Source organism: Capra hircus, chromosome 22 (genome assembly GCF_001704415.2).
Source record: "Capra hircus breed San Clemente chromosome 22, ASM170441v1, whole genome shotgun sequence".
Lineage (NCBI taxonomy): Eukaryota > Metazoa > Chordata > Mammalia > Artiodactyla > Bovidae > Capra > Capra hircus.
The window spans coordinates 49111398-49138985 of NC_030829.1; the positions used below are offsets into that span (position 1 = coordinate 49111398).

Genomic DNA, 27588 nt, shown 5'->3' on the forward strand with positions numbered 1-27588 from the left:
CATCATTTTGGAGTTCAAGGGGAGAAGTAGAATTGGGCATTCAGAGAGGAGGTACTATGAATTATTCAATTCAGAAAAAATGAAATGCAAACACACCAGAGAAATTTATTGGGAAATCTGTCCAGTGGAGGCCTGCAGTCATGAGTATGAACTGGGACCACGCGTCATGGTTGAGTGCGAGCTGCATGTCATTCTACTCTTCTGCAGGCACAAAGCAGGTAGATGATTAAGTTCACTCCACACACCTTTGCAGAGATTACAATAATTAAATATAGAATCTGAACTGGATAAAGTAGATACAAGGGCTTGTCAGGGATGATGGCTATAAAAAAATGGTAGAGTAAATGGATTGGAAGATCTTGTCACATCTGAAGAAACATTCTATTAGTGATATTTGAAAAGTGAAGAAGAGAATAAAAAAAAAGAATGAAATGAAAAAGCAATTTGGACAACAGTACAATTATTGGTAATGGTAAGGTCTAGAGCCACACTAGTCAATGGAATAGCCACTAGCCATGTGTGGTTATTTAAGCTTAAATTAATTTAAATAAAATTTTAAACTCAATTCTTTAATTGCACCAGGCACATTTCAAGTCCTTCATAACTACGTGTGGCTCGTGGCTACTACACTGAACAGCACTGATACAGAACATTTCCATCATCACAGAAATTTTTATTGAGTAGCACTGGATTAGTAGGACAGGAGTGAGAATGGAGACAAGACTAGGGATGGGGGTAAAATCAGTGGGAACCCTGTTTGTTGTATAGCCCTCAGGGAGAGGAGTTCTGGTAAGGGAATTGTGAAGACGGAGTTGAAGTGTCATGAACTCCTGTTTTCTGCCAGTCCCCAGGGTCATCACCGGGTCATCAGCATGCCCAGCCTCATCGACACTAAGGCTGGCCTCCTGTCCTTCACCTGGGGCTGCACTACACTCCTCCCAGGAGAGTCAGCCTTTCACAGTCAGTCACATGTTGGCCTTTCTACTAGGTGATTGCCAAAGACACCTTGTCTAAGGCATCTGAGGCCACCCCCGCCAACCTCAGGAGGACAGAGAAAAGCCTCAGTGTCCATTCTCACGTGCAAAGGTACCCAGAGTCTTCAGGAAGATGCAGCTTACCTGAGTCTCAGATTCCCAGTGAGAAGAAAGGAATGGGGTTGGGAATTGGGAGCTGGGACTTCTGACCCTGTTATATATATAGGTAGACTAGGACCTCAGTTTCTGTTTTGACAACTAAGTACGTGGCATATGGAACTGTCAGTCCAGAACAGGGTTTGTGGGCACAAAGGGAGAACCTCCCTGAAGTTCTTTCCCAGGGAGAAGAGGAGGCAGCATAGCTTAAGTCCTAAAATTTCCATTAGCAGAGGGGAAACCATGAGACATACTTTATGTCCGGTTAGACCTTTACTCTGGGACGGGAGACACAGTGCCCTCTCTTGCCATCCCTTAGGGGTTAATGATCTCAATGTGAAACTGCAGGTGAGTGGCTGTGACTACACAGTGGCCCCGGAGGAGGGCACAGGTCTGGCAGTTGTGGCACTGCCAGTGGTGTTGGATGACATAGATGGCATTGAGCACTTGGCAGTATCGCCAGTGGATGCGCCACATACGAACGAAAGACTGGAGCTTGACCACCGCCCTCTCTCTGTGTGCATAGGCGATCAGGGCTGCCCTCCGCTTCTTCTGCAGCAGCCTGTCCATCGTCAGTCTCCACCAGCTCTGAATGATCCAAGTGCTCAGGGCTGCATGCAACAGTGTCCGGCGCACCAGGGTGCCACGCCACCAGGCCTGGATCTTCTTGGCTGCTCTTTCTCTTCTTCCATTTTTAGTGTTCTAGGCAGAGATAAGAGAGACCACTCAGAGAACTGCCTGCCACCAACTTGTAGGATATTTCTGGAAAGGGCCTGGTTCTCTTCATTTCCCTACTTTGGAGAGTTCAGGACAGTAGCAGGACACTGATCAAGAGGCCCTAGGTGCTGAGTTCTCCTCTGCCACTAAAGACACATCTCCTTGCCCTCAGAGTCACAGCAGCCTCCTCCTGACTACCTCTCAGGTGCATGGATCAAGGCAAAAACCATTAGTAACTAGAAGCAAGCATTAGGGGTATGAGGGACTTTGTTAGTCATATTCTACCCCATCAGTGCTTATTGGGTTTTGGAGGTTTGGCTTCATAGTGCTTTTGCCTGGTATTCTCTGCTAATTCTAGTCCTACTGATTGATTGCTTTCTGCCACAACAGTGTATTTCAATATGGTTGTTGGCTTTTAACACCCTCATCATGTATTCTACTCCCAGCTTCTACATGTTGAGAACATTCTTTCTAATTCAGGGTCTTCACATTCTCATCTCCCGGCTCGTGTGTTTCTTGATGGCTTTCCTTTTCTCCATTCACTCGTCATGTTGCAGTCAAACCCAGACCCAGAGTTCTTGCTGAGAATGGAGTGGAGGGAAAAGGAGCCAATGTTGAGTTGACTCCTGACTATCTTAAACTCAAAGATAACTGTGGCCTAAGAGGCACAATTCCACATCCTCGTGACACTAACATAAATGTCCTGGATATCTGTACATTATACAGAGATTTTACCTACCTCTCTTTTCTTCTGCTGCTCTTTCTTCCTCATCACAGTTATTTCTTCATAGTCCTCAATGACAATTTGAATTAAATGGCCCTCTTTCTGTTTTCAGAAATAAATGGGAAATGAATGGAAGAGTGAAAGCTACTGTTTCTCTCTATGGCTCTGCACAAAAGCTACCTACTGCCTCACATCCCCCCTTTTTCCCAAACCCATAAAGTCTTTGGTGAGTCCTACCCACCCTCAAGCCTGCTTGAAGTATCTGAACACGTCTCTTACACAAAACCGAACCCCCATGGCTTCTCTCTTGATGGTTCCTTCGTTCGTCTACTTCCCAAGGTCTGGCACAAGTCATATGAGGGGGAAAGCCCTGAGTTAACAATGGCTTTATGACATGAGGATTAGGATATCTGCACATAGGCTGAGTCTTCCTCAGAAGCAAGATCCATGGGAACTTGTATTACCTGTCCACTTCCCTTCTGTCAGAAACGTATCAGAGCTCAGAGTAGAAAGATAGGGCATTCAGGTACCATTCCTCCAGTGAGGCCCGTCCACATCCTCTCTTAAAACTAGTCACACAGGAGGGCAAGACGGACCATGGCAGTATAGCTCCATTCAGCTCTCTTGTGTCTCCTCAGACTTAGCACTTCCTGTCTTCCCTGGATTCAGGTTTTGGTAACTCAGTGCACCATCAGTCAGCTCAGTTGAGTTCAGTTCAGTCGCCCAGTCGTGTTCGACTCTGCGACCCCATGAGTCGCAGCACGCCAGGCCTCCCTGTCCATCACCAACTCCCAGAGTTCACTCAGACTCACGTCCATCGAGTCCGTGATGCCATCCAGCCATCTCATCCTCTGTCGTCCCCTTCTCCTCCTGACCCCAATCCCTCCCAGCATCAGAGTCTTTTCCAATGAGTCAACTCTTCACATGAGGTGGCCAAAGTATTGGAGTTTCAGCTTTAGCATCATTCCTTCCAAAGAAATCCCAGGGCTGATCTCCTTCAGAATGGACTGGTTGGATCTCCTTGCAGTCCAAGGGACTCTCAAGAGTCTTCTCCAACACCACAGTTCAAAAGCATCAATTCTTCGGCACTCAGTTTTCTTCACAGTCCAACTCTCACATCCATACATGACCACTGGAAAAACCATAGCCTTGACTAGACGGACCTTAGTTGGCAAAGTAATGTCTCTACTTTTGAATATACTATCTAGGTTGGTCATAACTTTTCTTCCAAGGACTAAGCGTCTTAATTTCATGGCTGCAATCACAATCTGCAGTGATTTTGGAGGCCCCAAAAATGAAGTCAGCCACTGTTTCCACTGTTTCCCCATCTATATCCCATGAGGTGATGGGACTGGATGCCATGATCTTCGTTTTCTGAATGTTGAGCTTTAAGCCAACTTTTTCACTCTCCTCTCACTTTCATCAAGAGGCTTTTTAGTTCCTCTTCACTTTCTGCCATAAGGGTGGTGTCATCTGCATATCTGAGGTTATTGATATTTCTCCTGGCAATCTTGATTCCAGCTTGTGTTTCTTCCAGTCCAGCGTTTCTCATTATGTAGTCTGCATATAAGTTAAATAAGCAGAGTGACAATATACAGCCTCGACGTACTCCTTTTCCTATTTGGAACCAGTCTGTTGTTCCATTCCAGTTCTAACTGTTGCTTCCTGACCTGCATACAGACTTCTCAAGAGGCAGGTCAGGTGGTCTGGTATTCCCATCTCTTTCAGAATTTTCCACAGTTGATTGTGATCCACACAGTCAAAGGCTTTGGCATAGTCAAGAAAGCAGAAATAGATGTTTTTCTGGAACTCTCTTGCTTTTTCCATGATCCAGCATATGTTGGCAATTTGAGCTCTGGTTCCTCCGCCTTTTCTAAAACCAGCTTGAATATCAGGAATTTCATGGTTCACGTATCGCTGAAGCCTGGCTTGAAGAATTTTGAGCATTACTTCACTAGCATGTGAACCATAGGAAACTAGAAAGAGAGACCAGCTGGATCTAGAAAGCAGTAGAATAAAAGCAACAATATAAAACTAATTAAATAGAAAACAATAATGAGTAGTGCGAGGTAGATTTTGAAGGTGATATCTTTCAAATTGCAGCTTCCCTGGTGACTCAGTGGTAAAGAACTGACCTGCCAGTGCAGGAGACCTAAGAGAGGCGGGTTCGACCCCTGGGTTGGGAAGATCCCCTGGAGGAGGGCACAGCAACCCACTCTAGTTTTCTTGCCTGCAAAATCCCCTGGACAGAGGAGCCTGGTGGGCTACAGTCCACGGGGTTGCAAAGAGTCAGACACGACTGAAGGGACTGAGCACACACACACAGAGTATATATGTCAGTGTCAAACTCTCACTTTATCCTCCCCCTCATGGCCTCATAACCATAAGTTTGTTTTCTACATCCATGACTCTACGTCTATTTTGTAAAAAGTTAATTTGTTTAATTAGGTCCTATTTGTTTATTTTTGCTTCTATTTCCAATATTCTGGGAGGTGGGTCATAGAGGATCCTGCTGTGATGTATGTCAGAGAGTGTTTTGCTTATGTTCTCTTCTAGAAGTTTTATAGTTTCTGATCTTACATTTAGATCTTTAATCCATTTTGAGTTTATTTTTGTGTATGGTGTTAGAAAGTGTTCTAGTTTCATTCTTTTACAAGTAGTTGACCAATTTTCCCAGAACCACTTGTTAAAGAGATTGTTTTTAATCCAGTGTATATTCTTGCCTCCTTTGTCAAAGATAAGGTGCCCATAGGTGTGTGGATTTATCTCTAGGCTTTCTATTTTGTTCCACTGATCTATATATCTGTCTTTGTGCCAGTACCATACTGTCTTGACTGTGGCTTTGTAGTAGAGCCTGAAGTCAGGCAGGTTGATTCCTCCAGCTCCATTCTTCTTTCTCAAGATTGCCTTGGCTATTCGAAGTTTTTTGTATTTCCATACAAATTGTGAAATTATTTGTTCTAGCTCTGTGAAAAATACTGTAGATAGCTTGATAAGGAATTGCACTGAATCTATAAATTGCTTTGGGTAGTATACTCATTTTCACTATATTGATTCTTCCAATCCATGAACATGGTATATTTCTCCATCTATTAGTGTCCTCTTTGATTTCTTTCACCAGTGTTTTATAGTTTTCTATATATAGGTCTTTAGTTTCTTTAGGTAGATATATTCCTAAGTATTTTATTCTTTTCATTGCAATGGTGAGTGGAATTGTTCCCTTAATTTCTCTTTCTATTTTCTCATTATTAGTGTATAGGAATGCAAGGGATTTCTGTGTGCTGACTTTATATCCTGCAACTTTACTATATTCATTGATTAGCTCTAGTAATTAAACTTAGAAGCTTCTGCACAACAAAGGAGGTTTCACTATAAGCAGGTGAAAAGACAGCCTTCAGAATGGGAGAAATAATAGCAAATGAAACAACTGACAAACAACTAATCTCAAAAATATACAAGCAACTCCTGCAGCTCAATTCCAGAAAAATAAATGGCCCAATCAAAAAATGGGCCAAAGAACTAAATAGACATTTCTCCAAAGAAGACATACAGATGGCTAACAAACACATGAAAAGATGCTCAACATCACTCATTATCAGAGAAATGCAAATCAAAACCACAATGAGGTACGATTTCACGCCAGTCAGAATGGCTGCAATCCAAAAGTCTACAAGCAATAAATGCTGGAAAGGGTGTGGAGAAAAGGGAACCCTTTTACACTGTTGGTGGGAATGCAAACTAGCACAGCCACTATGGAGAACAGTGTGGTGATTCCTTAAAAAACTGGAAATATGCTGCAGAGTAGAAATTAACACCAAAAAAAAAAAAAAAACAAACTGGAAATAGAACTGCCTTATGACCCAGCAATCCCACTTCTGGGCATACACACTGAGGAAACCAGAATTGAAAGAGACACATGTACCCCAATGTTCATTGCAGCACTGTTTATAATAGCCAGGACATGGAAACAACCTAGATGTCCATCAGCAGATGAATGGATAAGAAAGCTGTGGTACATATACACAATGGAGTATTACTCAGCCATTAAAAAGAATACATTTGAATCAGTTCTAATGAGGTGGATGAAATTGGAAACTATTATACAGAGTGAAGTAAGCCAGAAAGAAAAACACCAATACAGTATACTAACACATATATATGGAATTTAGAAAGATGGTAATGATAACCCTGTATGTGAGACAGCAAAAGAGACACAGATGTATAGAACAGTCTTTTGGACTCTGTGGGAGAGGGAGAGGGTGGGATGATTTGGGGGAATGGCATTGAAACATGTATAATATCATATATGAAATGAGTCACCAGCCCAGGTTCAATGCATGATACTGGATGCTTGGGGCTGGTGCACTGGGATGACCCAGAGGGAAGGTACGGGGAGGGAGGAGGGAAGGGGGTTCAGGATGGGGAACATGTGTATACCTGTGGTGGATACATGTTGATGTATGGCAAAACCAATATGATATTGTAAAGTAATTAACCTCCAATTAAAATAAATAAATTTATATTTAAAAATATGAAAAAAAAAAAAAAGGAACTACCGGTCCTTGGCCTGGAGGTTGGGAACCTCTGCTGTAGCAGATCCAAAAAAAAAAAAAAAATTAATTTGTACCTTTAAAAAAAAAGATTTCACATGTAACTGCTATCATATGATATTTGTCTTTCTGTGTCTGACTTACTTCACTTAATATGACAATCTCCAGGTCTATCCCTATTGCTGCAAATGGCATTATTTTATTATTTTTATGGCTGAGTAATAGTCCATTGTATAAATGTATGATACCTCCTTTACCCATTCCTCTGTTGATGGACACTTAGGTTGCTCCATCTCCTGGCTACTGTAAACAGTGCTTCAGGGAACATTGGGGTGTATGTATATTTTTGAATTAAAGTTTTCTCCAAGTATATGCCTAGGAGTGGGATTGCTGGGTCATATGGTAGTTCTATTTTCAGTGTTTTAAGGAACCTCCATACTGTTCTCCACAGTGGCTATATCAAATTACATTCCCAACAACAGTGCAAGAGGGTTCCCTTTTCTTCACACCCTTGCAGCATTTATTGTTTGTAGATTTCTTGATGAAGGCCATTCTGAAGGTATCAAGTGATACTTCATTGTAGTTTTGATTTGCATTTCTTTAATAATTAGTGATACTGAGCATTTTTTCATGTGCTTTTTGGCCATCTGTATGTCTTCTTTGGAGAAATGTCTTTTGTAAATTTTCTGCTCAGTTTTTGACAGGGTTGTTTGTTTTTTGATATTAAGCTTCATGAGCTGTTTATATATTTTGGAAAGTAATCCATTGTCAGCTGCTTTGCTTGCAAACATTTTCTCACATTCTTAAGTTTGTCTTTTTGTTTTGTTTATGGTTTCCTTGAATTCCGGGAGTTGGTGATGGACAGGGAGGCTTGGAGTGCTGCGATTCATGGGGTCGCAAAGAGTCGGACACAACTGAGCGACTGAACTGAACTGAACTTGCTGCACAAAAGATTTTAAGTTTAATTAGACCTCATTTATTTTTGTTTTTATTTTCATCACTATAGGAAATGAATTTAAAAAAATCTTGCTGGAAATCATGTCAGGAGCATTCTATGTTTTCCTCTAAGAATTTTGTTGTGTCCAGCCTTACATTTAGGTCTTTGATCTATTTTGAGTTTATTTCTGTGTATGGTGTTAGGGAGTGTTGTATTTTCATTCTTTTACACGCAGTTGTCCAGTTTTCCCAGCGCCATTTATTGAAGGGACTCTTTTTCTTCATTGTATATTCTTGCCTCCTTTGTCATAGATTATGTGACCATGGGAGTGACAGTTTATCTCCAGACTTTCTGTCTTGTTCCATTGATCTATATTTCTGTTTTTGTGCCAGTACCGTGCTGTTTTGATTACTGTAGCTTTGTAGTATGTCTGAAGTCAGGAAGCCTGATTCCTCCAGCTTCACTTTTCTTTCTCAGGATTGCTTTGCTGGGATTTCCCTGGTGTCCAGTTGTTAAGAATTCACCTGCCAATGCAGGGGACATGGATTCTATCCCTGGTCCAGGAAGATTCCACATGCCACAGGGCAAGAAAGCCCATGTGCCACAACCACTGAGTCTGCCCTCTAGAGCCTGAAAGCTGCAACTGCTGAGCCTGAGTGCCCTAGAACCCATGCTTATGCCCGAGAGTGTGTGCTCCACAACAAGAGAAGCCATGGCAATAAGAAGCCCGTGCACCATAATTAGAGTAGCCATTGCTCGCCACAAGTAGAGAAAGCCTGCCAGCAGTGATGAAGACCCAGCGCAGCCAAAAATAAATAAACAAATATTTTAAAAATCAGCTGCTCAAAAATATATGTATTAATTATAATAAATAGAGATGGCATGCTGACTCTAGAGTGGGCAGGCTTCAGTAGTTATAACATGTGGACTCAGTATTTGCAGTTTGCAGGCTCCATAGTGTGTGAACTTCAGTATGGTTCATAGGCTTTAGAGCATAGGCTCAGTAGTTGTGGTGCATAGGCTTAGTTGCCCCATGGCATGTGGAATCTTCCCAGACCAGGGATCGAACCCACGTCCCGTGCATTGGCAGGCAGATTCCTAACCACTGAACCACTGGGGAGTTCACCCATGAGCTTCTTACAGACACCAGAAAATGTTTCAACTTTGTGTTCCACATTGTTCTGCTGTGTTTTATCCAAATGAACCTTTATGAGCCAGCTGCCATTCAGTTTCTTGCAGATTCTCTTGCCTGTAATCTCACTTGGGGAAACCAAATCTTCCAGGATCACCTCATGCACGGTTGTCAGACTGCAGCTCCTGGGATGCTTTTGCTTATTTTTTTGTATGGCTTTTTTGAGTTGGCTTAGGCAGAATTCTCCTCTGAGCAACAGATGACGTGTTTCCTGCAGGACTTCTCCAAGTCATGCAATAGTCAGACCTGGAATTTTTGGAAATATTTCATTTGAGGAATAAGAAAAAAGATTAAAAGAGCTTTTTGACCAACACTAACTTCAGTGGCCTTGGCAGCTGTGATTGTTCAACTCCCGCAGCTGGGTTTTCAGGTCTGAGTTCATCTCCAACTCCAGGAGGGTGTAGAAGATTTCAGACTGGAACTTGTCCAGCTTCTCACCATTGGGCTTCATGATCTTTGCCCTGGAATGAACATGGCTTTGATCTTGCCAATGTGGCTGACACTGTTTTCCCCCAACACTTGGAGGCCTAGGCCTCAGGAGAGCTTGTTAAATCCAGGAGGCAGAGGGGAAGAGGCAGGAATAGCGTGAGTGGAGAAACAAGAAGAACCACAGAGAAATGGTAGAAGCCTAGAGTCCTAGGAAGCACTCTCATAATTTCTTAAGTGATAAGAGCACGAAGAGTATCTTTTGTTCTAATATTTGGTCTTTGAACTGGATTTTGATACAGAGTTCCTGAAATTCTTATGATTTCCTGGGTGTTAGAAGTATCCTTTGTTCCATTGTGGTGACTCTGGGAGAGCTCCTGGATGGACTAACGCTGAGGCTGGTCATCAAAAAGATCAAAACAGGATTAAAACACGGAATTTTTAGTTTAAAACCCTTTTTCTTGAGAAGGGAAAGGCCAGAAATAAGGTTTTCCTCAAGTGTCAAATTTAAAGTATTTTTTATGAGCAGTAAAGGAGACACATAGAAGACTCACAGGAGGCAGAAAGTGACCTTTCCCATTCAGAAGGGTAAGAATCGTAGATTTTTCTACTGTAGTGGTGTTCCCTAGATAAGTTGCCACAGCATCACTTGGAAATATGTTAGAAATACTCATTCTTGGGAACATGATATGCTTAGCCAGAAATGATGGGTGGGGTTCACAGTCTGCTTTAATTAAACCTTCCATGTCATTGGGACCATTGATGAAATTTGAAAAATATTGCCTTGACAATTTCCCTGTAGACCCATAATAGGATCTTTTCATGGTGAGACTACCCACTTTCTTTAGAAGGTAGAGTGCAGAGGTTATTCTTTTTTTTTAATATAAATTTATTTATTTTAATTGGAGGTTAATTACTTTACACTATTGTATTGGTTTTGCCATACATCAACATGAATCCACCACAGGTATACACGTGTTCCCCATCCTGAACTCCCCTCCCTCAGAGGTTATTCTTGAGTGAAGACTGACAGGCACATGCTTTGCCTGAGTAGAGTAGAGGGCAAGAGAAGAACCTGACCAGTTCATCTATTCCTCATGCAGCTGTTTCATGAACGGCTGATGATTGCCCATGGCTTCCTCCTGCTGACTAGTTGAACTAGGCAAGTCATAACACTCCACTTCTGGCTCTCAGGTGACCAATCCATGATTAGATTCACTCTCAGATCATTCAAATTCTAGATGAGGCAACAAGAGAAACACACTGAGATGGGGGCATACTGGGTTTATTTGGTGTTACCAGAGCCACCAGGAAGGGCAATGAGAGAGTGAGGTAGGAAAGGCCATGCTGTGCAGGCTTATGTAGCCCAAGGCAGGTAGGGGGACTTTTGGAATTCAGTTCAGTTCAGTTCAGTCACTCAGTCGTGTCCAACTCTTTGTGACCCCATGGACTGCAGCACGCCAGGCCTCCCTGTCCATCACCGACTCCTGGAGTTTACTCAAACTCATGTCTATTGAGTCGGTGATGCCATCCAACCATCTCATCCTCTGTCGTCCCCTTCTCCTTCTGCCTTCAATCTTTCCAAGCATCAGGGTCTTTTCAAATGAGTCAGCTCTTTGCATCAGGTGGCCAAAGTATTGGAGTTTCAGCATCAGTCCTTCCAAGGAATATTCAGGAATGACTTCCTTTAGGACTGACTGGTTGGATCCCTTTGCAGTCCAAGGGACTCTCAAGATTCTTCTCCAATACCACAGTTCAAAAGCATCAATTCTTCAGCGTTCAGCAGGCAGATTCCTAAGCAAATACATAGTTTCGTTAAGATAGCTTAAGAAAAACATTTCCATGAGAAAAACACATTGGTTAAATCAAGGCAGAACCAGGTGTCTCTTTTAATTTTTTTGTAGAGAAGGAAAAAAATGTATGCCACTTGCAGTTAATTTCCTCCTACTGCTTGGGGACTTCTTGCCTTCCTACCTATTACCCTCTCATAACCATTGATTTACATGGGGTTGTCCAACTCTCCCAACACCACTTGCTGAATAGATGTCTTTTCCCCATTATATATTCTTGTCTCCTTTGTTGAAGATTTTTTAAAAGATTTATTTTATTTTTAGCTGTACTGTGTCTTTGTTGTGCAAGGGCCTTCTCTAGTTGTAGCAAACTCCCTGGTTGTGGTGTGCAGACTCCTCACTTATTGTGGTGGTCTCTCTTATTGTGGAGCTCGGGTCTAGGCACACAGGCTGCAGTATTGTGGATCCTGGGCTGTAAAGCACAGACTCAGTAGTTGTGGTACACAGGCTTGGTTGCTCCACAACATGTGGAGACCAGGGCTCAATCCACTGTCCCCTGAATTTCAGGGTGGATTCTTAACCACTGGACTACTGGGGAAGCCCCTGCTGAAGACTAACTGACCATTGGTGTATGGGTTTATTTCTGGGTTCTCTATTCTGTCCCATTGATCTATAGGTCTGTTTTTGTGCCATATTGTTTTGACTACTGTAGCTTTGTAGTATTGTCTGAAGTCTGGAAGGGTCGTGTCTCCTGCTTTGTTCTTTTTCCTCAGGATTGCTTTGCCAATTCTGGGTCTTTCTGGGTTCCATATAAATTTTAGGATTTTTTTTGTTTCAGTTTTATGATAAATGTCATGAATAATTTGATAGGGATTGTGTTAAATCTGCAGATTGCTTTGGATAACATGACCATTTTAACTTAATTCTTCTAACCCAAGAGCATTCCCATTTAATTTAGGCCAATTCCAAAAGCTGGAATCAAGATTGCTGGGAGAAATATCAATAACCTCAGATATGCAGATGACACCACTCTTATGGCAGAAAGTGAAGAACTAAAGAGCCTCTTGATGAAAGTGAAAGAGGGGAGTGAAAAAGTTGGCTTCAAACTCAATATCCAGAAAACTAAGATCATGGCATCTGGTCCCACTACTTCACGGCAAATAATGGGGAAACAGTGGAAACAGTGACAGACTTTATTTTTGGGGGCTCCAAAATCACTGCAGATGGTGACTGCAGCCATGAAATTAAAAGATGCTTGCTCCTTGGAAGGACAGTTATGATCAACATAGCATATTAAAAAGCAGAGACATTACTTTACCAACAAAGGTCGTCTAGTCAAAGCTATGGTTTTTCCAGTAGTCATGTATGGATGTGAGTTGGACTATAAAGAAAGCTGAGCACCAAAGAACTGATGCTTTTGAACTGTGGTTTTGGAGAAGACTCTTGAGAGTCCCTTGGACTGCAAGGAGATCCAACCAGTCCATCCTAAAGGAAATCAGTCCTGAATATTCATTGGAAGGATTGATGCTGAAGCTGAAACTCCAATACTTTGGCCACCTGATGTGAAGAGCTGACTCATTTTAAAAGACCCTTAAGATTGAGGGCAGGAGAAGGGGATGACAGAGGATGAAATGGCTGGATGGCATCACTGACTCAATGGACATGAGTTTGAGTAAACTCCAGGAATTGGAGATGGACAGGGAGGCCTGGTGTGCTGCAGTCCATGGGGTCGCAAAGACTGAGCAACTGAACTGAACGGAACTGAAGCTTGTCTGACAGAGACCTTGTGACAGTGTTGGAGCCGACCAGATCAGTTCTTTATTGGGAAGGGGATACAGTCCGTAATCCGACAGATGTGTGATTCCAGACAGATCTCAAGCTCAAGTCCTAGCTGGCTCGCTGTGAGTTCATAGCTGCCCCTAAAAATGCCACGGGTATGGCAATTATGCCAGCGCCAGTAGGCTTGGATGATGCGGACAGCATGGAGCAAACGGCAATAACGAACCCGGACGCGCCACATGCGAACCCACGACTGTAGCTTGATCACTGCCCATTTTTCCCGAGCATAATACTCCAGCACAGACAATCGCTTCTTCTCCAGTAGCCCTTCCAGCCTCTGTCTCCACCAGTACTGAATGATACACGCTCTGAGTGCTGCATGCAGCAGTGTCCTGCGCACCAGGGTGCCCCGCCACCAGGCCTGAATCTTTATAGTTTTCTGTTCTTCACCTTCCTTTTTAGGGAGGGCCTGCAAGGAAAAAGAAGGGACACTCAGCTCTGGCATGAGCCAGGAAGGGGTCCTGATACTTCGTCAACAATGGCCAATTCCTCAGTAGTTCCTGAGCACTGGGCAGGCCACTGGCTGGAGCCAGAAGACCAGACAAGTTCCCCATCTCTGCCAGTCTTGATTAACAGACATATCACAGCTGAACTTGGAGTCTCACAGTCCTCATATGTTGCTTGGGGGCACACCTGCCCTAGCTGTCACCTGGTTCCTTGGGCTTGTTTGGCCAGTCTAGAACAAGAACACCATGGTCTATGAGTCAAAGGGTTATTCTGTTGCACCTCGGGCCTGATACCTACCTGGGAAGCATGTCACTTCCCTTCAGACTGCATCCACAGGCTGGAGAAGGGGCATCCTTCACTCTCCTTTCATGCCTGACACCAGCTCCGATGCACAACCTGCTGGCTTCTCTGTCAAATCACGGGATTAGATGCTTGCCTGTCCTGCACACTTTGGAGCCCTGTTCATTTATTCCTCACTTTCACTTCTTTTGGTTCTCACATCTTGAACTTCAGTTAACACATATATATACACTCATGTAAACACACAGGCACTCCCACACAATTCTAGACTTGGGTTTCCCTGTAGTTGACTATGTATCCCCCAAACACAGCCCTCACCAACCCACTCCCCAACTTGGCATAGCCTGGGGTTCCCACTTTGCAGGGTTTCTTCTCCCTGTAATCCATGTCTACATGTCTGTCACCCACCTTTTCAAACCTAGAAGAAACTAGGACAAAAGAACAACTGAGGATGAGTCCATTTTTATTCATTCCAACTCTGGACAGGACAACCACTCATCTTGGTTGGACTGGGACACTGTCAGTTTATGACTGTTGTTCCTGAACAATAATCCCTAGCACTATCTTTCACTCACAAATAGAGTTTGCTTTGGGTGACAAATTCCCTGCTCATCCCATGCTATCGGTCACAGAGAAGACAACTGTCACTCCTGGGTGACTTTAGACACATTGCAGGTTGGGGTCCCCCTCAACTTTGAGGGGCTCTGTTGACTTACTTTTGGTTTAGAGGGTGAAGTTTTTGGTTTGGAGGGTGGAGGTTTTTCTGTCTTTTCCTTTTCTACTTTCATGTTCATCAGTGCATTTTCCTGTAATCAGAGTTCAAAGGGGAAAGATAAGGGTAGGTTGTTCTCTGTAAATTCTATGCTGAGTCCACCACATGCTCCACCTCCTGCCTTGCCCAGAGACCCCAGATATAGGACTTGAATCCTTAACAACTGTGGAAATTCACCTTCCCCTGCCTGCAACTTTGGGTAGACTTGACTCTCTCTCTTATACAACATCGAATGCCCATGACTTGGGAGTATTGGTTCAAACCCCTCAGGCCTGCGATCCCTTAGATTTCCCCATAGCTGGAAGGCAGATGGTTCTATCAGTGTCAGGTCCGTACTTTTCCTTGAGGTCCATGCAAGTTGAGTGTAGCAGCTGTTCATTTCTATTGCTGTGTAGTATACCATTCTATGAATGTACTATGATTTATTTAGTCACTCACTCATTCTGGTTGTTTCTGAGTTTTTAGCTGTTATCTAACTACAAAATTTTGAAGCTTTTGTTTGAACATATGTTTTCAGTTCTCTTGGGTATATATCTAGGTGCTGGGTTATTCATAATTCCACAATTAACTTTCTGAGAGACTACCAAACTGTTTTCCACAGCAGTTACTCCATTTTATATTTCCATGAGCAATGTGTGATAGATCTAGTTTTTCTAATCTTCATTCATCTCTTATATTGCAGATACTGTTGTTATTGCAGAGATGGAGCCAACAGCATTTCATGATGGACTGATGTGGAGGGAATGAATGGAGGAAACTAAAAGTAAATATTCAGAGAGGATTCCTCTGAATCAAGCAGACTAGGTGAATGGTTAAGGGAGGTATTCTTTTTTTTTTTTTTGGCAGCACCGTGTGGTATGTGGGTTCTTAGTTCCCTAACCAGGGATTGAACTTGTGCCCCCTGTGGTGGAAGTGCAGATTCTTAGCAACTGGACCACCAGGGAAGTCCCTAATTTTGGTCATTTTTGCCAACAGTCTCTCTCATTGAGTACTTTTGATGAGTATTGTTTCTATGGAGTTGGGGGTAAGGAAAGCCCAATTGGAGTGAGTTTAGGAGAGAATGGGAACAATAGAAGGGGAGGCAGTGACAACATATTTTGCTTTGAGGAGATGTAAAACCTGGAATATGAGATAGCCAAGCATGGACTTTTTAATTATGGGGGATAGTTTGTAGGCTGATGGGAATGACTTGGTGAAAAGGTGGAAACTGATTCAGAGAAATGAAATTACAGGATGACATCATTGCAAAGGTAAGAGGTGACAGTGAACAAAAGATAAAAAAAAGAGTACAGGAAGAAGAAAGTGCAGGGGGTAGCCTCAGATAGGGCGAAGACAGTTCATTTCAACTCAGGGAAGGCAAAAAGTGTGGTGCAAATGATGCTGAGATAGAAGATGAGATGATAGATAGCAAGATGGGTTCCTGTCTGCTGCTGCTTCCTCTGTTAAGTGTGGTAATATCATCGTTTGAGGTTAAGAAGAAAAGAGGGAGAACCGACCATTTGAAGAGACAGGAAATAATGTAAAATCTTCAGGTCAGGAAGCAAGATTATAACCTATTTACAAAACCAAAATAGTCACAGATGTAGAAAACAAACATGTGGTTACCAAAAGGTAATGGGGGGAGGGATAAATTAGATCAGGATTGACATATTCACATTAGTATATATAAAAAAGATGAACCTTTTGTATAGCACAGAGAACTCTGTTCAATATTCTATAATGACCTATATGTGAAAAGAATCTAAAAAGAGTGGATATATGTATATGTATAACTGATTCACCTCGCTGTACAGCAGAAACTATTACATTGTAAATGTATGATCCATCAGAGGGCAGACAGAATGAAAACCATAATCACAGAAAACTAACCAAACTGATCACATGGATCACAGCTTTTTCTACTCAATGAAACTACAAGCCATGCTGTGCAGGGTCAAAGCTAGTGGAGGTGATGGAATTCCAGATGAGCTATTTCAAATCCTCAAAGATAATGCTGTGAAAGTGCTGCACTCAATATGCCAGCAAATTTGGAAAACTCGGCAGTGGCCATAGGACTGGAAAAGGTCCAGTTTTCATTCCAATCCCAAAGAAGGGCAATGCCAAAGAATGTTCAGACTACCTCACAATTGCACTCATTTCACATGCTAGCAAGGTCATGCTCAAAATCCTCCAAGCTACACTTCAACAGTACATGAACCGTGAATTTCCAGGTGTACAAGCTGGTTTTAGAAAAGGCAGAGGAACCAGAGATCAAATTGCCAACATCCGTTGGATTATCAAAAAAGCAAGAGAATTCTAAAAGAACACCTACTTCTGCTTCACTGACTATGCTAAAGCCTTCAACTGTGTGGATCACAACAAACTGGAAAATTCTGAGAGAGATGGGAATACCAGACCACCTGACCTCCCTCTTGAGAAACCTGTATGCAGGTCAAGAAGCAACAGTTAGAACTGGACATGGAACAACAGACTGGTTCCAAATAGGAAAAGGAGTATGTCAAGGCTGTGTATTGTCACCCTGCTTATTTAACTTATATGCAGAGTACATCATGAGAAACGCTGGGCTGGAGGAAGCACAAGCTGGAATCAAGATTGCTGGGAGAAATATCAGTAACCTCAGATATGCAGATGACACCACCCTTATGGCAGAAAGTGAAGAAGAACTAAAGAGCCTCTTGATGAAAGAGGAGAGTGAAAAAGTTGGCTTAAAGCTCAACATTCAGAAAACGAAGATCATGGCATCTGGTCCCATCACTTCATGGCAAATAGATAGAGAAACAGTGGAAACAGTGACAGACTTTATATTTTTGGGCTCCAAAATCACTGCAGATGGTGACTGCAGCCATGAAATTAAAAGACGCTTACTCCTTGGAAGGAAAGTTATGACCAACCAAGACAGCATATTGAAAAGCAGAGACATTACTTTGCCAACAAAGTCTAGTCAAGGCTATGGTTTTTCCAGTAGTCATGTATGGATGTGAGTTGGACTATAAAGAAAACTGAGCGCCAAAGAATTGATGCTTTTGAACTGTGGTGTTGGAGAAGACTCTTGAGAGTCACTTGGACTGCAAGGAGATCCAACCAGTCCATCCTAAAGGAAATCAGTCCCAGGTGTTCATTGGAAGGACTGATGTTGAAGCTGAAACTCCAATACTTTGGCCACCTGATGCGAAGAGCTGACTCATTTTAAAAGACCCTGATGTTGGGAAAGATTGAGGGCAGAAGAAGGGGATGACAGAGGATGAGATGGTTGGATGGCATCACCGACTCAATGGACATGGGTTTGGGTGAACTCCAGGAGTTGGTGATGGACAGGGAGGCCTGGTGTGCTGCGGTTCATGGGGTTGCAAAGAGTTGGACATGACTGAATTGAACTGAACTGAACTGAACTGAAAGCAATTTGAAATAGTAATTTTATGTATGTTCTAATAATTAAAAACAAGCCTTGTATTCTATATGCTTTTCCATTTATTTTCATCAAAATTTGATTGTTTTACAAAATAATTGGCCTATGATGGATTGAACATTTAAAAAAATGGTCCTTCCCCATAGACAGCCTCAGAAACAATGGTCTTTAGTGCAATCACAGGAGTGAATGACTAAGCTAGGGTGGAAGTCAAAATCACAGGGGGTGAGAGGCAAGAAGCATGGGGGCATCATCCAGTCAATGTGGACGTCACTAAGAATGGTGTCATACATAGAGCGGAGGTGTCTGATATCAGTGGGAGCCTTATTTGTGTTTAGCACCCTTGAGAAGCTTGCAATGATGGGGGAGGGAAGAGGCAATACTGAGGTTCCTTAAGATCATGGTATCTGCTATTTCCCGAAGAAAATAGCATCCAGATACAACAAAGACCCCATAATATGCTGCAACTAAGACCCAACACAGCCAAATAAATTAATTTTTAAAAAGAAAATTGAATCTAAATTAGCATGAAGCTTGCAAAACCTTGTGTCAGTCATCACTCAGGCCAGCCTCCTGTGGTTTCTTTGGGCTGCTCTGTTCCCAGGAGAGCCAGCCAAGTGGCTGACTTCTGTCTGAGGCTTGCTAAACACAAAGCCAGTGGGTGCAATCCTCGCTGGGTCCTAGTGGCAGGCTGAGAGTGTGTGGCATGTCTTCACTCTCATATGAGCAGGTACCCAGAGTCTTCAGAAATACGAAGCCCAATGCCTCCCAATTGCGAGTTTAGGAGACAAGGCTGATGATGGAGATGTGGAATGGGACAGCTGGCTCTGCATATATGAGGTCACCCTCAGGCAGCAGTTGCTGATTTGGATAGAGTGGCACATGGCTACTGTGGGTCCAAACAGGGGCCACAGGCACTGAGGGGAGGGAGTTGGGGTAGGAGGGAGAGATACCTATATTGAAGTATTCTCTGAGTAGAAGACGGCAGGGCCTGAACCTTTGGGGTCCCCATCCTGAGAGAGTCACTGAAACACACAAAACCTGGTCAGACATTTATTGGGGTGGTGGAGCCAGTTCTCCACCCTATAGTATTCTCTTAGATTGATAGGATTTCAATATGGAACTCTGGCTGGTTGAAAGCACCCCCGTATTGTGCCTGTGAAACATCACTGGTCTGAAAGGTGAAACAGCTCTTTGGAGCTTGTAGTATGCATACAGCATTGCACACTTGGCAGTAACGTTGATGGCACTGCCACATGCGAACCCAGGACTGGAGCTTGACTGCTGCCTGCTCCTGGATTATATAAACCTTCAGTGAGTTCTGCCGTCGCTTATACAACTTCCTCCACAGGACTGTTCTCCACCAGCACTGAATCATCCAGGCCCTGAGGGCAGCTGCCAGCAGGGTCCTACGCACCAGGGTTCCACGCCACCAGGCCTGTATCTTCCCAGCCGCCTTCATCCTTGCTATCTGACGTTGTTTTGCAAGAAGCAACTAACCAAGCAAAGCAGAAGACTCCCAGTGAATTTGTCACCATCAACCACAGCTGCGGTGTCTGCCACAAAGGACCTCTGATTGTCTCTCTGAACAATCAGCCTTTCTCCTGGTGGTTCTCAGGGCCCAGGAACCTTGGGTGGGGTTCTGGCTCTACATCTGTCTTGTCTATGCCCGCAAACACATCTGCTTACCCTCTGAGTCAGTGTCTTTGTCTGTATGAGGATATGCTTGCCCTGTGGTCTTCACAGGTTCATGGAATCAGTGGAAACCCTTTCTGATACAGAAGACCAGACATGGATGTGAGGAACCAAAGGGTCCTCAAGAGGATTAAACTCCTGAGTTTGTAGCTTGCATCTCAGCCCAGATTCCAGCCTGTAACGCTACCTCCATCACAGCCCCTCGTAGCTTCCTCCACTTCATTTCTTTTGACTTCCACTACTCTTTCCTGGGGGCTCAGATGACAAAGAATCTGCCTGAAATGCGGGAGACTGGCTTGGATCCCTGTGTCGGGAAGATCCCCTGGAAAATGGAATGGCAACCCACTCCAGTATTCTTACCTGGAGAATCCTGTAGATGGAGGAAACTGGAGGGCTACAGTCCATGGGGTTGCAAAGAGTCGAATATGACTGAGCAACTAACACTTTCACTATCTCTCAATCACTCTCATATCCTGCTAGGCCCAGGACGCCCTTTCTCCAGCTCTCCAGTTTTCACTGTGCTGTGTCTCACCTTCCATATGGCCTGTGAGTATCCTGATTCCTTGCTTCTCTAATGTCTCCCTCCTTTCCTCACCCAGAATATGGAAGGAATATACCAGGACAGGAAGGCACCACTGAGCTGATTCCTGTGAGACTAGAGATGAAGCCTTTACTTCCAGGGACCCTGGGGTCAGAAGGCCAATGGTCTGAGGTTCCCACATGCTCCTGGGCCCCACCTACCTTCCTTTTCCTCTCTTTCTCTAGATCGTCATTATCAGGTTCAGTCTTCTGCAATCAGAACGTAGGGAGAAAACATGAGTGAGGACCAGTCTCTGTGCAAAGTTCCCAAAGCCCCAGCTCCCTGTTCTTTTCCAGGGTCCTTGAAGTCATCTAGTGCTTCTCTCAGCCATGGGGCAACTCCCCACCCTTGGGGAAGGGAGTGTCTAAGTCTTACAGAGCATTTACTGCCCATGGTTTTGGGGCAGTGGTTCAGGTGTTCATATCCCTCTCTGGTCGCTGCTCCATTGGTCTTGGCAGAGGCAGGGAGGATGGTAGATGAGGAGATGGCCATGATGTCACAAGGGCAACTATGACCCAAGGACTATGTTGCCTTCTCCAGGCTCAAACTTGTTGGATAAAGTGGAAACACTTGCATTTCCCTCCTACTAGGGATGCACCAGGGTCTTTGGTAGAACCACATCCCCTGAGAGTGTGTCTTGTCCCAAGAATGACTTCTGGTTTGGTCCACCCACAAGATCATCCTGTCCTCGGCTACAAACAGAGCAGCTCCCATAATGCAGAGGGAGGTGCACAGGCTCAGGCTGCTCTCCACACCCTCCCATTTGCTCTGCAATGGTGCCCTTCTTCAGCAGGTGAGAAAGTCCCTCTTCTAATGGGGAAGAGAGTGGGTATGGATGGTGAGCAGAAGGGGCCAAGGAAGGCTTGGGATGGATGCACCTCAGTCAATTTCTGTTCCCTCTCTCCAGCTGCTGTCCTTCTGTAGCTGTTGAGCTGCACTTGGCAGGCCAATGTTACATTCCTTATAACAAAAGAAGCCCTTTCATCCTGTCTGAAATATAGTGGGCAGGAGGAATTTCCCAAATGATCATTACCTAGGAGACAGGTAATATCTCAGACTCCTCCTGTAGTGGCAGTGGTCATTTAAGGTTAATTAGGTATTCAGGCTTGCTTCAAAAGCCATCAGTCTTCTGATTGTCTCCACAGTCACTTCCCAGCCATGTTCACACTCTTTCTCCCCAGATCTCAGTTAACAGGCTGACATGGCCTCTTCATTTCAAAGCATTATCTATCAACTTTCCACCAAAGAAGATGATTTAGTTTTTCTGCCCCATTCCAAACAACCCCACATTTTCCTCCCCTCATTTTCCCTATGAGGTTATTTGCAACTTAGGTCTAATCATGACTTAGTGTTTACATTATCATGACAAGAGAGTGCTATTGACAGCCATACCATGAAGTACACTCTTGATTCCCTTTCCCTTCCCACGCAGCTTCACAGAAACTATTATGAAAATGTTTATATATATATATATATATATATATGATTTGATAACAGTGTCTCTATATGTACTCATGACCCAGAATAATGTTTTTATCCTCTGAATTAATTTCCAAGTGACCTCCAAGGATTCTCTACAACAGACAATGCTCCAAGGAGCATCTTCCTATCGCTCAGCAGCTGTGGGAGGCATTCTCCAGGGTTACACACAGGGTGACTTGCTGAGTCATAGAACATGTGGCTCCTCCACACCACAAAATCCCGACAAACTGCTCTCCACAGTGGCAGATCCGACCTAACTTCTGTCAATCACTAATTTTTCTTAAACTGAAAGATGCAAAGTGGTGTCGCCTTGCTGTTTCACTTTGCATTTCTCTGACTAGAGACTTGTGTGAGACAGTCTGTGAGACTTCTGTGAGACACAGTGTGACTCAAGGGTAAGTATCTAGGTTCCAGTCTTGATATAGATTTTTTCTGGCTGTGTGAACTTGAGGCAGGAGATAGGTGGGCTCCAGGCTGAGCAGCTGAAGTTTGTCCCCTGTGGACAGATACTCCCAGGATGAAGATAATAGCAGGAACAAGAGAGGAGCTGAGCCCTGCCTAGACAAAAGATAAAGAGACCACATATTTCTCATTCTCGAGGTCAAAGAGATGTTTCTGACTACACATGAGGAGAAAGGCCAGAAAGAGAGGAGGCACCACCCCATAGTAGATGATGTCAACCTATCCTTGGCCTCTTCACTAGAATCCATCTTGGCTAAGAGATGCACGCACACACATAGGAGGACCCTGAGTTAAACCAAATACAGACTCAGAGCCAGGAAAGGGCAAGATGACTGGCTAGAAGAAACCTGTAAGAAATGCCCCATATAAGTGATTCCAACTACCATGAGCATAGGACTCTTTCTGAGCCTGCCTATGTGATTCATTTGTACTTTTTCCTTCTAATAAACATTTTACTTGTTTCAATACTTTCTGTGGAAATTTCTTCATGGAAATTTACCTTCTACAAAGCTGACAGGCCAGGGCCTTGTCACTGGCCACTAGCTTTTAATACTTACACAAATCTTATTAGTCAGATCATAGAGCAATCCTCTAATTTTTCAATATTTTCTACATTATCTTCCAACTCTCTCTTTCCTGTGTTACTTTTGAGAAGATTTTTTCCATTTTTTTAAGAGTCAACTTTCAGGTGCTCTTTCCTGTTCTCTGAATATTCTTTAAATGGCACACCATTCCTTTTTTTAAATTAATTCATTTTAATTGGAGGCTAATTACTTTGCAATATTGTGGTGGTTTTTTTCCATACATCGACATGAATCAGCCATGGGTATACATGTGTCCCACCATCCTGAACCCCCTGCCATCTCCCTCTCCACCCCATCCCTCTGGGTTGTCCCAGAGCACCAGCTTTGTGCTCTGCTTCATGCAGCTAACTTGCACTGGTCATCTGTTTTACATACAATAATATACATGTTTCAATGCTTTTCTCTCATATCGTCCCACTCTTACCTTCTCCCATATGGTCCAAAAGTCTATTCTTTACATTTGTGTCTCTTTTGCTGTCTTGCATATAGGGTCGTTGTTCCCATCTTTCTAAATTCCATATATATGCATTAATATACTGTATTGGTGTTTCTCTCTCTGGCTTGCTTCACTCTGTATAACAGGCTCCAGTTTCATCCACCCCATTAGAACTGACTCAAATGCATTCTTTTTTTATAGCTGAGTAATATTCCATTGTGTTTATGTACCACAACTTCCTTACCCATTCGTCTGCCAATGGACATCTAGGTTGCTTCCATGTCCTAGCTATTGTAAACAGTGCTGCAATGAACACTGGGGTACATGTCTCTTTCAATTATGGTTTCCTTGGTGTTATGCCCAGCAGTGGAATTGCTAGGTTGTATGGCAGTTCTATTTCCAATTTTTTAAGGAATTTCCACACTGTTCTCCATAGTGGCTGTGCTAGTTTGCATTCCCACCAACAGTGTAAGAAGGTTTCCTTTTCTCCACACCCTCTCCAGCATTTATTGTTTGTAGACTTTTTGATGGAAGCCATTCTGACCGGTGTGAGATGGTACCTCATTGTGGTTTTGATTTGAATTTCTCTGATAATAAGTGATGAGGATCTTTCCATGTGTTTGTTAGTCATCTGTATGTCTTCTTTGGAGAAATGTCTGTTTAGTTCTTTGGCCCATTTTTTGATTGGGTCGTTTATTTTTATGGTATTGAGCTGCATGAGCTGCTTGTATATTTTAGAGATTAATTCTTTGTCAGTTGCTTTATTTGCTATTATTTTCTCGCATTCTGAAGGCTGGCACATCATTCTTATTTCACGGATTTATCATCTCTTATCAGTCTATAAAACTATGGTTGCTAGCTTGAGTTTTTTTTTTAACCTTTTTCTTCTGTTCCCAGTACTGGCTCTATTTCTTTTAAGCCCTTTTTCCTGTTTGTGTTTTTGTCTTAGTCTTTCATGTGAGCAGCCTTATGAAAATATCAATGATTTATGTTAAGTTGCCTATTTATGTATAACAAGAGAATGCTACTGAGTGTCCACGGTGGGGCTTAGGATGCCATTCAGTAAGGGCTAATAAGGCAGAGTTGGGTTTCATTTCAAACATCAGTAATCATTTGTTTTATTCTTTGGAGCCTGTGGTAGATTGCATTAGAGGCCTTATATTCACACCTTTTGCTATGGGACTTTGAAGTTTCTTTGCATAAGGGAATGGAATCTGTCCTCCTGTGTGTTGGGTCTGGCTATGTGACTTGCTTTGGCCAGTAGAATAAAGGCAGCATGACATGAAAGTTTGACTTTGGCTTTGAAAGGTTTTGTCCATTAATGTTTGCTATTTCACATTTTTGCCATTGCCAAGACAAGGAAATGCCTAGGTAGCTTGCTGGTATGAGGAGAAGGATGAGAAATGTGGAGCAGAGCTTCCCCAGTCAAACCACCCCAGCTGAACGCAGCCTAGGTCAACACGCTTTACTGCTGCATGCAACCGAGGCTTGTGGCAGCTTGCTATTCAAGCAACAATAATGGACTGATTCCCCAGAGAAGAATCCCAAACTTTGAGTCAGAGAGTAGGAAATGAAAGTTGACCACAGGCCTTTAGGTAGCTGAGTTGGCACAGATGGCTTGAGGCTTCACTATTCAGCCTACACACTTCCAATCAGTCCCTCCATGTTAGTATGGCACCTCACCTCTGCCTTCAGCAATGCGTGAAATCCTCGAGTCTGGATGTTCTTTGCTTTAAATTATCCAGAAAATAAAACTCTCTCTTGCTAGGGGAGAAGAGGGGCTATCACCCAACGATACACATGAAGGAGGGGAATGGCATGAAGGGGAAATTCTACAAATCCTTGAATAAATGTTTAATCCTCACCTTAGACTCTTAACAGCTGGTGCCTAAACTTGTTATTATTACAAGTTTATAATGTATTTTATGTGACTGATCATTTTCCCAGTCTCTTTTTCTGTGGATATTTATTTATTCTTCAAAATGATACTTTTTCCTCAGTTTGGTAATTTCCCCAAAACTTCTAACGAGATTTTTACTGGAACTGAGGTTAATTTACAGATTAACTTAGAGATAACTGACAACTTTACAGCTTTAAGTCGCCTTATCAATGACTGTTACTTTTCCTATTTTAGATCTTCTTTTATATCCTTCTGAGCTGTGCACAACAGCAGCATATGTAAATTCAAGGATATGCCCTTAAAGAGAAGTAGCATGCCTTTCTCCTTCTCTTTCATCTCTATTGGCTAGATTGCAGATCTAATTATTGATCTTGAAGCTCCCATTTTGGATCATGAAGTGACCTGGGGATGAGAGGCCATATATAGCATAGTAACAGATTGTAAGGGGAAAAGATTTCTTACCCTGTGGGTACTGTACCAGGCTTGGAATACCTGTTTGTAAACTTAAACCTCTTTTTGTTTAAACTGTTACTTTAGTTCTGCTTTCATCTACAGCCACGACATAGTTAAACTCTACCCCAGTGATATGGATAATGGAGTTTCCTAAAAGAGTACTCACAGCATCACCTGAAAACTTGTTAGAAACACTCATTCTTGGGAACATGATATGATGAATCAGAAATGACATGTTGGGCCCAACAATCTGCTTTAATGAGACCCTCCATGTCATTGGGACCATTGGTAAAGTTTGGAAAACATTGCCCTATTTCCTGTAGATCCAGCATACATAATAGGATCTCTTCATGGTAAGACTGCCCACTTTCTCTAGGAGGCAGAGCTCAGAGGTTATTCTTGAGTGAAGGCTGACATACACAAGCTTTGCCTAACTGGAGTAGAGGGCAAGAGAAGGACCTGACCAGTTCATCTACTCCTCATGCAGTTGTTTCAGGAATGGATGATGACCGCCTATGGCTTTGTTCTGCTGACCAGCTGAACTAGGCAAAGGATAAAATTCCACATCTGGCTCTCAGGAGACCAATCCATGATTAGATTTTCACTCAGACCATTCAAATTCTAGATGAGGCAACAAGAGCAAAGCACTGAGATGGGAGGATGCTGGGTTTATTTGATAGTAACAGAGCCACCAGGGAAGGTACTGAGAGAGTGAGAAGGCCAAGGCCAGGCTGTGTGGGCTTCTGTTGTCCCCAGGTGGGTGGTGGGGGGGTAGTTTGGGAATTGGTCTAAATTGAAGGGAAATGCTCTTTGATTGACAGAAATAACACTGTTAAAATGGCCATGCTACCCAAAGAAAACCACAGATTTAATGGATTCTTTATGGAACTGAGCCACCAGGGAAGCCCAGATTTAACTTACCCACGTAATTTTTCACAGAACTGGAATATATAATCCTAAAATTTATATGGAACCATAAAAGACTGAGAATAAATCCTGAGGAAAAAGAACAAAGCAGGAAGCATAACCCTGCCAGACCTCAGATAATACTATGAAGCTACAGTAATCCAAACAACATGGTACTGAGACAAAAACAGACTTATGGGAAGAAAAAAAAAAACACCAGACTTATGGATCAAGAGAACCAAACAGATAGCCCATGATCAATTAATCACCTATGGTCAATTAATCTTCAACAAAGGAGGTGAGAATACATAATGGGGAAAAGACAGTCTCTTCAGCAAGTGCTGTTGGGAAGTTGTACAGCCCCATGTAAATTAATGAAGTTAGAATACACCCTCTCACCTACACACACACAAAAACCTACAAATGGCTTAAAGATGTAAATACAAGACAAGACACCATAAAACTCCTAGAATGGAATATAGGCAAAATATCTCCAACATAAATCATATCAATGTTTTCATAAACAAAAGGGACCTAATCATCTACAAGCTTTTGCACAGCAAAGGAAACCATTAACAAAATGAAAACAGAAAACTATAGACCACATTATGAAGGAGTTTCCCTGGAGTTGGCTGACTTGGCAGCCCTGCAACCCCATCTCTCCTACTCATGGCAGCCACTGCTAATTAATCACAGACCCCACCCATCCGGTCCTCGGCTCTTAGAATCCTCCTTCATATGGGACCCCAGATAACCTCAGAGCTGACGTGTGAGATACCCAGTACCTGCCATCATTTACTTTGACCCTTCACTGAGACAGGACCTCCGGAAGCTTGTCTGACAGAGACCTTGTGACAGTG

General features: G+C 43.0%; 3 protein-coding genes and 1 pseudogene across 4 annotated transcripts; all 4 read right to left on the bottom strand.

Moving 5' to 3' along the window:
* Positions 1385 to 2894, bottom strand: IQCF2 (IQ motif containing F2). 2 transcript variants are annotated; one of them, XM_005695902.1, is made up of 4 exons: positions 2851 to 2868; positions 2587 to 2673; positions 2337 to 2344; positions 1394 to 1815 (listed from the first exon to the last, which is right to left on the bottom strand). In XM_005695902.1, the coding sequence occupies exons 1-4, from the start codon at positions 2866 to 2868 to the stop codon at positions 1446 to 1448; spliced, it is 483 nt and encodes a 160-aa protein (XP_005695959.1). In that variant the 3' UTR covers positions 1394 to 1445. The 2 variants fall into 2 exon arrangements, with proteins under 2 accessions (XP_005695958.1, XP_005695959.1); XM_005695901.1 differs by lacking the exon at positions 2337 to 2344 and having other exon boundaries at positions 1385 to 1832; positions 2851 to 2894.
* LOC102174786 lies at positions 2899 to 10715 on the bottom strand (annotated as a pseudogene).
* LOC106501729 (IQ domain-containing protein F5-like) lies at positions 13262 to 15093 on the bottom strand. The gene is made up of 2 exons (XM_013973690.2): positions 14769 to 15093; positions 13262 to 13714 (listed from the first exon to the last, which is right to left on the bottom strand). Exons 1-2 carry the CDS (start codon positions 14844 to 14846, stop codon positions 13277 to 13279), a joined length of 516 nt encoding a protein of 171 aa, XP_013829144.1. The 5' UTR covers positions 14847 to 15093; the 3' UTR covers positions 13262 to 13276.
* Positions 19219 to 20997, bottom strand: IQCF3 (IQ motif containing F3). Its single transcript, XM_005695904.3, has 3 exons — positions 20881 to 20997; positions 20667 to 20714; positions 19219 to 19725 (listed from the first exon to the last, which is right to left on the bottom strand). The coding sequence occupies exons 1-3, from the start codon at positions 20995 to 20997 to the stop codon at positions 19327 to 19329; spliced, it is 564 nt and encodes a 187-aa protein (XP_005695961.2). The 3' UTR covers positions 19219 to 19326.

Coding starts and splice junctions, on each gene's coding strand:
- IQCF3 (XM_005695904.3), bottom strand. CDS start 20,997: ATGGCCATCTCCTCATCTACCATCCTCCCTGCCTCTGCCAAGACCAAT. Junction 20,715..20,880: donor CCATGGGCAGTAAATGCTCT/GTAAGACTTAGA, acceptor TTCTGATTGCAG/AAGACTGAACCTGATAATGA. Junction 19,726..20,666: donor AGAAAGAGAGGAAAAGGAAG/GTAGGTGGGGCC, acceptor TTGCTTGGTTAG/TTGCTTCTTGCAAAACAACG.
- IQCF2 (XM_005695901.1), bottom strand. Junction 1,833..2,586: donor AGCAGCAGAAGAAAAGAGAG/GTAGGTAAAATC, acceptor ATCTCTGCCTAG/AACACTAAAAATGGAAGAAG.
- LOC106501729 (XM_013973690.2), bottom strand. CDS start 14,846: ATGAACATGAAAGTAGAAAAGGAAAAGACAGAAAAACCTCCACCCTCC. Junction 13,715..14,768: donor CTTCACCCTCTAAACCAAAA/GTAAGTCAACAG, acceptor TTTTCCTTGCAG/GCCCTCCCTAAAAAGGAAGG.